Genomic DNA, 12,809 nt, shown 5'->3' with positions numbered 1-12,809 from the left:
AAATATATCTAGAAGTAAAGGATTTATATCCTTACAAAGGCCCACAGAAACATAAACTTGTTTTTATTTCCATCAGGGTTTCAGTACTGTAACGGTGTATTAAAAGTGGACTCTCCAAAAAGCACAGACAGGATCTTCAGCTTATTCTCCAAGCTTCTGAATGACATTTAACCAAGCCAAAGACACCAAATTCTACACTGGCTTTCAGATAGTTACAGAACTGGTTATAAAGCACCACTACAAGTTTATAAAGCACTGAATGGTTTAGGCCCATATACATTTCCCATATTCTTAAAGTATAACTTTTATTTAGACTTCTGACTTCAACATTGGAATAAAAATGTGTATTAAAACTGAGAATCAACTATAAAGAAACTGTCAGCCTGATTTTAGAATGATGAGTATGAGAGGACTGCTAAGATCACGGTCATTTGTGCACTGACTAATAGGATAATGTTGATCATTTTTGTCTGCGCTAAAAGGTTCATGGCTGGGCTGTGAAAATCTCTCCCGCCAAAGACAGCGTTCAAACAGAAGCAGTCAGGATGAAGATAACGCAGACTGTTCAGTATAATGAAAACATAGTAAAATTTAATCAACCATATAAGCCAGAACATCTTTTGACAAAACACACTACAAGCAGTAGAGGAGATATAGTACAATATAGTTAAACCTCAAGAACCTAGAAACCATTCTGCATTTTACCTACCGGTCCCACTATAAAAAGGCCCATAATCTTACATGTGTTTAAACAAATTAGAATTGGTATTAGAATACGTTATGGGTACTACAAAAGCCATGTGACCAAGTACAAAATGATGAGGTTAGTGGTGAGAATCTAGCTCAAAACATCCATGCACGATGTATGTGGGAAATATTATTTATATGCAGCTAATGAACTTCAGTCTATAAAACATTCACACAATTGGTGTTAAGAATGGAGTGCAACCTTTAAGTGAGAACACTTTCATTTACAACATCTACACTCGAAATGGTGTGATCGTGCTGTTTTTCATTAGGGTACCTATAATCAATCAAATTGTTGTCTCCATTTTGCTCAAATAAGATGTACTGGAGATAAATACTGATTAATCAGATACTTATTTCCTCTCTCTAGAACAGGATATGGCATCACTGCAAAGTTGTGAGCTCAAATGGAACCAAGAAATTATTTTTCATTTTCAGTTCACAGCAGAAAAGCTGTGGTACCAAAGTACAGGCTTCTGTAACAGTCTCATTTCTCTAAAAGTCCCTTTTCAGTCCTCATGAGGATGCTGTAGGATTCAAAAATTGTCCTTTTACATTCCCTTTTGTAAAGAACTTTGAAAAAATTTGACTCCAAAGCTGCTGGACGTTTGTGTGATTTAATTGTCCCGTGGTTCTCTGAATGAAAGATTCTTTAAGTTTTTGCTTGGTTTTATGGTTGATATTTTACTTAACGTTCCTGAGCAATACTGAATAGTTCTACTCAGGCTCAGGTAAATGAAGCTTTCTCCTCAGATTTTCTGGAATCAAACAGACGACAGTCCTCTTTTCTTTCTTTCTCTCTCTCTCTCTCTCTCTCTCTCTCTCTCTCTCTCCCTCTTTCTCTCTGTGTGTGTGTGTGTGTGTGTGTGTGTGTGTGTGTGTGTCTGTTCTGGCTTTCTTCAACTCCATAAAAGTCATCTGATCCATAGCTTCACTCACTGAGGATGGCATTGCTGGTACACTCCACATGGGGTTGCAGTTCTTCATTACAGCAATCTGCAGGTGGAGGACAGGTACAACGATTAGCACAAATAAATCATGAAACTAAATGACAAAGGAATATAGGAGCGAAAAGGTATGTGAAAAGGTCTAGAACAGAAAATATATTATAAAAAAAAGCATTCTTTTATTTTCACTGTGATTTGCTGCCACCTGCTGGACATTATAGGAAAACGTCCCTGTATACAAGGTGCAATTCTTTTGCATCTGTAAGAACTCCACACATGTGAAGAGCTACTTTTGCCTGAGGCAACTGCCGAACACACCCGTCTGAAGGGCACACATCATAATCTGCAGGGCATCAAATATTATAATGTCAATAGCACATGTTGACCTGTAGAGGGAGTGCCACCTCTGCTTAGAGGAAAAAACCATCCAACCACACCACCCTGACTGCCATCACTATTAAAAACTGCAAGTTTTTCCACAGTAATTAGCAATGTATTTTTAACTTAATATAGTTAAAGTTAACACTGCATTTCCTGAGCAGAGAAAGAACAGATGCAATAAGAATTGAGTGCTGGGAGTGGCACTCTAAATGTACCTTGCGCAGAGCTGCTGTAAGGATGAGACCTCTACAGGAGCACACAGTTGGATTTCTTTTTCGCCGCCTTCTTTTCCACGGGCGTTTTTCTATTTATCTGTCTGACCAAGTCATAAAAGATCTACAGACAGGAAGAGGAAAACAACAGGCTGACTTACGGTCACAAAATGAATCCAGGAGAGCTCACAAATGCAGAAGCAACACATTAAAACATTTTCACAGTAACAATGTCGAGGAAGGTGCACCAGCACACACTTACGTCGAGCACGTTGATCTTCGACTTTGCCGAGGATTCTAGGAAAGCGCAGTGGTTCCACTGGCGGGCCAGGTTCTGGCCCTGCTCCTTCCCTACAACACGCTCGTCCTCCAGATCACACTTATTCCCAACCAGGATCATCGGCACCTGACACACACGAACGGACACAGACAAAGTGAAGGTGGCAACGTGGCATATAGTCAACTCTCTGCATGCAGAGCAGTATCATCCTACAGAGCTAATACAACCATGCAGTTAGTCAATAGCAAACCTTACCTGTTATATATAACATGGAATCTGTTAGACCAAGTGCATATTTCTACTCATCACTCCTTCTGTAGATTAATTCTTGCAAAACTAAACAGTTCCAATCAGTTTCCACTCTCCAGTCAGGTCTTCGTGATGATAGTAACACTACCATCATGCTGTAACCACGTCCCCCCAGCTGCTGAGTGCTCCGGATCAGCCGAGTACGTCCACGGGAACACGTTCGCACACGGCCCCAACACATAGTATGTTTAGAGCTCACGACAGTGCCGCTTTGGCTCACATCAACAGCCAGTACTTCCTGCTTAGACTCAGCAGTGAATAAGTAAGCCAGGCAAGCGATGCCTCCAAACAGCAGGGAGACATGGCGTTACCCACCGGGGCACCATCAGGCCACGGTACCCTGAGGCAGAACACGCTGCTCTACGAATCAGACTGAGAGACAGTTTAGTAAGGTGAAGTACTATGTACACTCGTAGTGTGTTTTAAATCTTCATTCTGATCTGGCTCATGTTTTAAGGATTTGTAACGGTTACCAAGCTTTGGCTATAAAGGCGAAGTGTGAAAAATGAAAAATGCACAAGGAATGTTTAGGGAGGAAGCAAAAAGGAAACTCCCAGCTCCACCCTTGCAGGATACAAATCTGCTTCCTGTCTGCATGTTAACTCTAACATGACAGGGAGGATTAATAAATAATTAAAAAACATGTGTGTATGTGTACGCATGTATATATACGCATGTACACACACATACTATATACATATATACACACACACACACACACGTGTGAAGCTATTTTGTTTGCTAAAAGCCTATATTGTTTGGTATTCCATCTTCTACTGCTATGAGGTGCAGTGAAATAAATGTTAATAAAAGGCACAAGGAATACAGACAGCCTGGTTAGCCTTAACAGCATGGAGCATGGAATCTGTAGTGTGGCATTGCAAAATCACCGTGTACTGTAAGACAGCAGAAGCATGCTTCATGTGTCCTGATAGGACGCTACTGCGGGACTCTTAAATATTTTCCTCTGCTTTTAACTGCAGCCTCACAGGAGAGTCACAGGCGGGCCGAGTGACTCGGCTCCCCCACCACTGTTTAACTGTTAGTTGAGCTACGTGGTGCCATGTTTGGACTGGCTGCATGGAGAATGTTTGAAATCCAAACAGGCCAGGGGCAGGAAGCCCAGTGCAGTAACCCAGGGGACGCTCACAGAGCCACAGGTATTATAACAGGGGCCTGTATAGAGCCGTCCAGACAAGAATGTCCTGACTTGGTTTCAAACCTCACAGCAACGACCTTTAAGGCTAAGGGTGGGGGTGCAGGCACACAACACAGTATCACCCTGGAAAGTGGTTATAGTCTACTGGTTAGATCTATACAGATCGGGAAATAAATGAACACAAGAATACAGTTTTGACTCAAGACTGAGGTGGACAACTTGTGCATCCCTTCCACTGGCTGTAAAAATAAGAAGAAGAAATAATAAAAGTCCAATTCCGTTAACTGCTACAGCTCCGTGCTCCACTGCACAAGGGGTCTACCCATGTCTCAAAGTGCTTTCCATTCACACATGGCCAAAAAAAGGCGTTCCCTGTGTCGCCAAGCCCGAGGCAGTGCGGCGACAGAAGGCGTTTGCACCTGTCTCAGCCCCCGGGCAGGGAACTGCGCAGACACACACAGACACTTACGTCCTCTGTGTCCTTCACACGCAGGATCTGCTCCCGGAGGTCCTGCAGGTCGTTGAAGGTGGACTGTGCTGTGATGGAGTACACGAGAGCAAATCCTTGTCCGTTTTTCATGTACAGGTCTCTCATCGCTGTAAACTGCTCCTGTGGGAAGAAACAAAAAAAGTGTGCCGTTTTTCTTTCCGTTCATAGAGCGAGACAGAAGATTGAACAGCAAGCCATTATAAATTTATTTCAAAAATCAGTACTGTGAAAATGACTGACAGTTTACACACATTTGTTTACTTTTTGCTCTGCTTTTGTTCTTTTCACTGACGCTTTTGAAACAATACTAGCCGTCCTCTTTATGCGAACTGCATGCGCACATGCACACTTGCAAAAAAACTTGAAGTTCTTGACAAAAGGCTGGCATTCGCACTCCAACTTGGAGACAGAAAACTGCCCTCTGAAACTGTTAAATATCTACTGATGAGCTTAGTGTTCAAAATACTCATTAGACAGTCCCATTTCATACTGCGGCTTATAACACTTCAGGAGTTTTGCCATGTTTGCTAATCGCATTTCAGCAGCTCACCAGCTGTTGCTAGGAAATGGCTGATTTAAAGACAGCATTGCTATTCATGCTGTTTTCAGTTTGGGTGCTACAGTTACTCTGCACTGTGTGCTTGTGTCTGAGATCATTCAGAGCCTGAATGGAACTTACCAATAAGCAACACAAAAGCAATTATGTAGCTAGGGACTTGTAGCTAGGGACTTGTAGCTAGGGACTTGTAGCTAGGGACTTGTAGCTAGGGACTTGTAGCTAGGGACTTGTAGCTAGGGACTTGTAGCTAGGGACTTGTAGCTAGGGACTTGTAGCTAGGGACTTGGTACACTGCTCCTTATGCCCCACCCACTCACCGTGCCTGCCGTGTCCAGGATTTCCAGCATGCACTGCTGTCCATCTACTTCCACTTGCTGAATGGAGAAGAAGAGAAGAGAAAAGGAGAAATGAGAGAGGCCAGAGAAGAGAAGAGAGGAGAGGAGAGGAGAGGAGAGGCGGCGTGGACTTATTAGGAACAGACGTACGGAAAAACAAAAACACAGACGCCTGGGCCCGGTTCTTCATATGCTGCTTAAATGCAAGAGAAGATGATCATCAATGGTCATAAATCCAAACAGGATCATTTTGGTGCTTCAGTTGTGCCAATGATAATGCTGAGGAGAGAGAGCTCAATATCCCTTCTTCATACCTTCTGACTAGACAGGGTCTTAATGGCCATTTGTGTGCAGTCCACTGCTCCCTTTACATTAACTACCGCAATAGAGAAAAGGCCCTTTTTAATAGTCTGTAAATACAATTTAAATATTTCTTGAGCGCCAAGTATACCTATAGTACAGCTCGACACTCTTTATGGTTCTAAATTCCCAACCCATTGTAAAGGAGTTGTGAAGTTGTGTATAGGTGTGAAGAATCACAAATGAATAGCCTACATTTTCTGCATTGTTTTCAAGGTGCGACTGCACAAAATTGTATTACTTTTTTTTTTTTGTCTTCAACCTTTTACAAACAATTCCACAATAACCAAAATGGTGCCCACTATGAGGAAAAAATCCTGAGATTTTCCAGAGGTTTTTTTGGTTAGCTCACAACATGCATACTGCAAATGCTCTTACTATTAGTGTTACTTCTGTTTGAATGGGCTGCTGCCAAAGAAGCGGGTGCAAGGAGCACTGCTAAATTCAGCACATTTGAGCAGACTTGAGATCATGGACTGCCTGTGTTGTCAACAAGACCAACAACAGCTTTGAGAAAGCAGCAATATTTTGGATCATGTTAGTCTACAATCCACTCCAGGGCAATAATATACACATATGAAGAACAGGGTCTGAAGCCGAGCAGAGCAGAGAAGCAGCTTCTACCTTTCTGTAGGAGTCTTCTATTGTAGGGTCATACTTCTCCACGAAGATTCCCTGGACAAACTGTACCGTCTGCAGGAGATCCACATCGATCCATGGGAGACATAGAAAGTTTACACAAAAAAATCTGTACAGACTATACAACCGACGCTTGTAAAAACGAAAAAAAAAAACAGCTGATGTAAAATAAATAAACAGCAAAAAATAAAATCTAAACGCATCTAATTTAGCATGTTGGAAAAGAGTTAACACTTAGGAATTCATACAGGCATAGAGGACCAAAGGTCAAATGGCAAAAATGTCAGCTTTATTTTAAAGGTATTGCCATCTACACTGAGTGAAAAACATCACTGCCCTTATTATACACAAAGTAACCATATTTCAGAACTCCATAGGTAATTGGGAAATTAATCTTAAATATTGTCATGTTCAACACATGATGCTAATCTTGCAACAGCTTGAAGTCTACAAGCCATAAGCGTCACCAGATGTTGAAGAATCTTCCCTGCTGATTCTTCGCCATTTTCAGTTCCAGAAAGTTCTTAAGCTTTGTTGCCTTCAGTACATGAAAATTACTTTCAGGCATTTGGCTGGATCAGGGCAGAGTTACCCAAAAGCATCGTAACACAAACGTCATCGTTAAATGGTAAAGTATCTCAGTAGACATTCATTCTCTCATATACGATGATCACAACATTATGATGCCCTTGGGACTCTTCTATCGAATTCATCTTGCTGCAATCAATGGACCTCTGATTCAGTATTCTGTGTAGCGTTGGTAATATGTTTAACAGCATATTCATGACTAAAGCTTATTTGGTCAACCACTGCAGTCTTGTGCAGTCTTGCAGGATATTTGCTATTGTTAAAATCGGCAGCGAGTTTCGGTAACATTTACATTTCCTTTACTCTCGATCCCTTTTAGTTTCGCGATGGCCTGCATTTCTAGCGCTCACTTTTCTTTGGTCAACTAAGCTACAGACTCCGAATGCAAGCGGCACATCCAGAATCAACTCTAGATCTTCTGTAAGCTCTTCGCACGAACTGTGCTTGAACTAATGATGCAATCCACAAAACTTTCCAAGTTTCTGTTCAATCTCATAGTCTAGCCATGCTAGAGTTCAGAACCAGAACAAGAACCATGCCCACTGTCGGTACAAATCAGTGAATGCACTATATGTAATGCCACTGATGGGAGTGGCAACGCAGACCTTCAGGGGTCCCAACAGGCTGAGACCAGATGGCGTACTCACCAGTGCAGACTTGCCCACCCCTCCGGAGCCCAACACAACCAGCTTGTATTCACGCATTGCGAAGTCACTTCACCACACAGCTCAGCAACCTAAAGGAGAGGACAGAGAAGAAAGCAATCAGGGAGCGGGATCAAGCGGAGAGGGGAAACGGATCCTCTGCGTTTAGATACATCAGGCCCGCATGTGTGCATGAAGGCAAGGCGGCTACGTCATCGGAATCGCCCTGGAGCAGAGCCGGAACCAGAGTCCTTTCAACATCTCGCATCACAGTCTGCTCCAAGCGGAACACTGCCCTGCTTTGCCTAAAGCTATGCGAGTCATAGGGAAGAGGGTAGAAGAAGTCTAGAGAGAGGCAGAAGGTAGGGTGGCGTACCTGTTTGCATGTGCGGGTGCAGTAAATTCAGTAATGATTAACCACCAGTCACCTACAGAAGCACTAAACTGGTGCAGTGGGGAATGCTACGACAGTAGCGTGCCCGATAAGATCAATGAGGCATTTAACATGGCAACACCAAGATACTGTGTTTGTGTGTGGGGGTGGTAATAGCCAGCCCACACACTGTTCTGTCTTTCTCAACACTGATCAGTCATATTGGTCTCTACCTATTTCATATTAACCAAAGTAAAGAGTCATACGTGGATTTTGCTTTTAAGAGTTGAGTATCCCTCAAACAAACACTCTTAAAACTAGAGTGGCACAATTAGCAAAAAATCACAATTATGGCCTCTGCAATTAATTCAGTATGGACAGCAAGGACGCTGTTTTAGTTTCCATCATGCTGCAATTGAGTAGTTATGAGCGTCTCTGCTCAAACGAGCCACCTAAGCTATTGAATGCACTGAGCAAACAAAGATGTTTCACTTACGCAGGTGGAACACCACAGGTGATCAGAAATCTGAGCCCACATCCAAACATGTGCAGGACTGTTAACCACAATAACATGGCTCATAATAATTACATTAGCAATTTGGTCAACAATAATGGACAAGTAGGGTGACACGCCTTCAACTCCTGCCAAAAAAAATCAAACTTGACGACTAAGTAACAGTCAATTCCCCAGGGTCACACGCCAACACTTCCTTGCACAAGCTCAGCTTTTCCCTTTCATTATTACCTAAGTACATTCATGGAGCAGTGTTGAGGAATACTTTTCCCATTTATGGTTGGAGAAGAGAGAAAGGCAGGCACTGCTCCAGCACGCTCAATGACAACTCCCTTTAGGGAGACCACTACCACGACAAGCCGGACTGCAGCTGATTAAATGACAGTCTCCTTCTTAGAAATTATTTGCTGCAACTCCATGTAAGCCATCTAAGAGCACTCCATAGCAAGCTTGGGGAGGGGGGTTACAGAAAGTGAATGTGTCAGACTGGTAAAGCAAGTCTTTGGCAAGCTCACACACTCAATCAACACACTTAACTGTTAAGTTTCATCCTAATCTAATCTTGAGCCTAATTCATGCACATGTACTCAGCAAACAACACAAAATCAGAACAAACAAAGTGCAAAAATCAAACAGAACTGCCAATAATGATCTGCAGTGAGGTCAAACAATACTCAAACTTCGACAGGACACAAAGTAATCTTTAGGTGAAAAAGCCACAGCACGTGAAGGAGACAGACTGTATTCTGGAACAGCAGTGCATTTGGGGACTTGCTTCCCTCATTTAGGAGGGTCTATTCACAGGGTTTCAGTTTCACAAAGTCAGAAACCTCTGCAGAAACCTTGTCAGTCTTTGGCCCACCTGGATGTCACTGAACAGTTCAATCAAAATAACATAATGATATAACTATCTCAACATCGAGCCAGTCTAAAAATCACTCATGATTTCCATTTTTATGTAAAAAACCTGTCTTCCATCTTACTCATGCAGCAAGCTCATGAAAAATGGAGGCTACATTCAAATTAATGTAGAAACAATTCAATAAAAAGTGAAGTTAGAATAACTCAATCAAGGTGTCAAAACATTTTTGCCAGGAAGTGGTGTTAACAGTCTGGCTGAAAGAGACTGAAATGAACGTGTTCTCAATCAACGTACATAGAAGTGCAGTGTGTCTCCAGAGAACGTGACAATAGGTTTTATAAATGACCATGCTAAGATTAGAAACAACTTCTCCACACAGTTATAATAGGGTCCTAAAAAAATTATATTTGACTCTGAGCAAATGAGGAGTAGTTCTGTTATATATGGCATCGCTGGGTTGGTGAACCATGTGGAAGCCTGTTACTACTACTTGATACCCCACCAAGTTTCCATCATCATTTCCTGTGAACGTCAAACTGATATCTGAGAAGTAGTAAATGCAAGAAAAGCACAATAACTGCATAGTCCAAGCAAAATATCAGCTGCCTCTATGTACAGAAACAATAAGATCACTGTTTTTACAGTACGAACTGGCTAGCTGGTTAGGATCCCAAATCAATTAACAACATGCAAGTTGTTAAAACAAAGTCTACTGATAGTCAGGAAATCAAGTGTCAACTTTGGATTACCCCTATAAAAGTTTCCACACTGTCAGCCTATTGGGTCCTGATGAGTCAGGCTAAGAAACACAGTCAAACTAGCAATTCTTCATCCTGTCATTTCTCTCAGCTGAAACCTCATATCTAGAAATGCGGTTATTTTTCTGTTTCTCAGGATGACAAAGTGTCATACTACAGGTGGAGTAACGCATTAGACATTGGTTAAGCCGGCGAGAGCACCATTTGTAAATTCAAACAATGTTACAGATAGTTTATCATCAATAACATATATCAGGAAAACCACAACCCACCTTGCAAAAAGCTTGTGAACTCCTAACTTCCTTCCTTTAAGGACATCTGCTACATGCTTACCCTGCTAACTGGGAGAATCGCTGATGAGCAATAACTGATGAGAACTAGTATGAATGCATGATAGGCTGCAGATAAAGAAGGGTGGTAAGAAAGAATTGCATTACTGTAAACTACCAAGCAAGTGAGAGAGGGGGATGGACCCAAAACCTGGGTTAGGGCTCCTCAAATAGAGAACCCAAATTTAGCAACAACTATACATAGAACCCCAACGCGCAAAGATGCAAACAACCCGATTAACGTCTCTGCTCACTTTGAAACCTTTTTTAAAAAGAACATTAGAACATACACACTGCTTTCTTTAACAGCCATGTCTGATTAAAACAACAATGTAAGCCAGGCCAAATCATTTAGTCTTGGAATTCATGTCAATTCCCTGTCTGTACCATGAAGAGATTATTTCTCTGAGACCATTGTGTTATTGGCAAACAAATACTCATCATATGTCATTACATACTTGTTCAGCTACCCGAGAACTATTTCTGAACTAGAACCGTAAAAGTAATAGGTGTGTAGCACAGCAGAAGGAAAGCCAGCAGAAAGTAATTTAATCTAAGTTTCATTATATCCAAACCCACCGAAAGCAGGATCATCGGATGGTAACTTAAGATTTCTGCCATTTCTAGCTATTCAGTGGGTGGAGGGAGCGGAACCGGTATACAGCAACACAGTAACGAGAATACGGAGAAGAAGCAGAAGTTAAAAGAACAAGAAACAGAAGACGAGAAAATCAGCAAAAGCACATTTCAAGTCTGTAGTTAACGTTAGCTACCTAAAATGAACCATAACTCAAATGAATTAACCCGAAGGGCTTCCCAGTACATGTAGACGTACAGTCAGCCACAAAACGGACAGTTCATGTTACGCTAGCGAATTTAATTTAATTTAGTTTGCTAAAAGCCAGGGAGATGGTTGAGACAAAGGTAAGACAAACCAGATGTAGGAGATCAGTACTCCTCCGCAGGTTTGGCCGGCTCTCTGGGATGAGTAAGAGTACTAACCGGTCAACGGAACCCACCGGAGTTAACGCTCACGGTAACGGAACCCACCGGGGTTAACGGTAACGGTCGGTAACGGTCACTAATGGTCACCTCTCCTCGCGTTGATGGAGCGGGGCACTCCACGTACGAACTACCCCGAGACCTGCCAAAGACACTTTATCTCGGCCTGCAGATGTTTAAGGTACAGAGCCAGCCGGGTTGTGTTTGTAGAAGAGTGTTTCTACCTCAGCCTCCGTCTGTCATTCAGGACTTTAGCTCGTCCTACAGATGTTTAAATGTTTAAAGTACAAACCCAGCCGGGTTGTGTTTGGATGAGCGTTTCTGCCCCAGCCTCCGTCTGTCATTCAGGCTTTAGTTTCCGGTACAGCGGAATTGTGGGACGCCACTAATAAAGGAAAGTGTTTTATCCTACAGTTCAGCTTCAGAGAGGAGTGAATTAGTACTGAATTGGTAGGAGTTATTAGATTTTTTCACATGAAGAATTGATATAATTTCAATTTAAAGTAACTATATGTTTTAGCTATGGGATTTCTTTGAACAACACACATTTGTCATAATAAAAGTTTCCGAAAACACGCAAACTGAATTGGTAATCAAAAACAGGTCTAATTATTCAGACTCCGCCGTGCTTTGAGCCACATATAAGCAATACAATGCTATCGGACGCCTCTCTAAATATTAGCTTTTTCACGTCTGTCACGGACGCTAAAACGACAACTGCAAAACTCATCGCTTAAACTACAAAACTGCTATTTTAGGTACACATAGACACTGTCAGACACTGCAGAAATATTTAGGCTTTGCAATTTCCCTCGCTATGAATTCTGCAATTGTGTATAATTTTGCTCTGTTTTACTATATTTTTGATGATAGATGTGTATCGTATATTATTATTCTTTCATATTTATAGTTTAGATTTTACACCTTTTGTACCTTTCTGTGTAAAACATGCTCTTATTATCTGTCTGTTTACTGTAAATGTTGCTGCTGTAGCAATACAAAGGTTATCTTATCTTATGTTATCTTATCTTATGATTTAGATTTTTTAAAATACATCCGTATCTATGTTGTATTTGTTAAGTTAGTTCTCATATAGACTAACTTCCATCAGGCAGGCGGACAAAGTTCTACCCTTTGCAGATGCAACTATCATAACCATCATAATTTTAATTTAATCACTAAAAACAGTGAAACAATATATTTCATCCATCGACTTTATATGATAATAACATTTGTATTACGTTGCTAATAATTGAATACAATGATTGTGATTTATCATGTAAAAGGGAGCTTTAGGAATCTTTAGGACCGCGTAGTCTAT

At 41.5% G+C, this 12,809-nt stretch overlaps 1 protein-coding gene across 4 annotated transcripts; it reads right to left on the bottom strand.

Moving 5' to 3' along the window:
• Positions 1-569: 569 nt before the first annotated feature.
• Positions 570-11,851, bottom strand: rap1ab (RAP1A, member of RAS oncogene family b). 4 transcript variants are annotated; one of them, XM_027024704.2, is made up of 8 exons: positions 11,422-11,851; positions 7,654-7,742; positions 6,404-6,472; positions 5,402-5,458; positions 4,505-4,645; positions 2,550-2,693; positions 2,291-2,411; positions 570-1,743 (listed from the first exon to the last, which is right to left on the bottom strand). In XM_027024704.2, exons 2-7 carry the CDS (start codon positions 7,708-7,710, stop codon positions 2,322-2,324), a joined length of 558 nt encoding a protein of 185 aa, XP_026880505.1. In that variant the 5' UTR covers positions 7,711-7,742; positions 11,422-11,851; the 3' UTR covers positions 570-1,743; positions 2,291-2,321. The 4 variants fall into 4 exon arrangements, with proteins under 4 accessions (XP_026880505.1, XP_026880513.1, XP_026880527.1 ...); XM_027024712.2 differs by having other exon boundaries at positions 11,713-11,851; XM_027024726.2 differs by having other exon boundaries at positions 11,781-11,850.
• Positions 11,852-12,809: the final 958 nt, after the last annotated feature.

This window comes from Electrophorus electricus, chromosome 20 (genome assembly GCF_013358815.1).
Source record: "Electrophorus electricus isolate fEleEle1 chromosome 20, fEleEle1.pri, whole genome shotgun sequence".
NCBI lineage: Eukaryota > Metazoa > Chordata > Actinopteri > Gymnotiformes > Gymnotidae > Electrophorus > Electrophorus electricus.
The sequence above is the reverse complement of the archived record's forward strand: the minus strand, read 5'-3'. Positions and strand labels throughout refer to the sequence as shown.

What these genes read in the sequence shown, in the direction of transcription:
- rap1ab (XM_027024704.2), bottom strand. Translation starts at nt 7,710, where the DNA reads ATGCGTGAATACAAGCTGGTTGTGTTGGGCTCCGGAGGGGTGGGCAAG. An exon ending in GGGTGGGCAAGTCTGCACTG is followed by an intron (nt 6,473 to 7,653) that starts GTGAGTACGCCA and finishes GATCTCCTGCAG; the next exon opens with ACGGTACAGTTTGTCCAGGG. An exon ending in TCCTGGACACGGCAGGCACG is followed by an intron (nt 4,646 to 5,401) that starts GTGAGTGGGTGG and finishes TTCTTCCCACAG; the next exon opens with GAGCAGTTTACAGCGATGAG.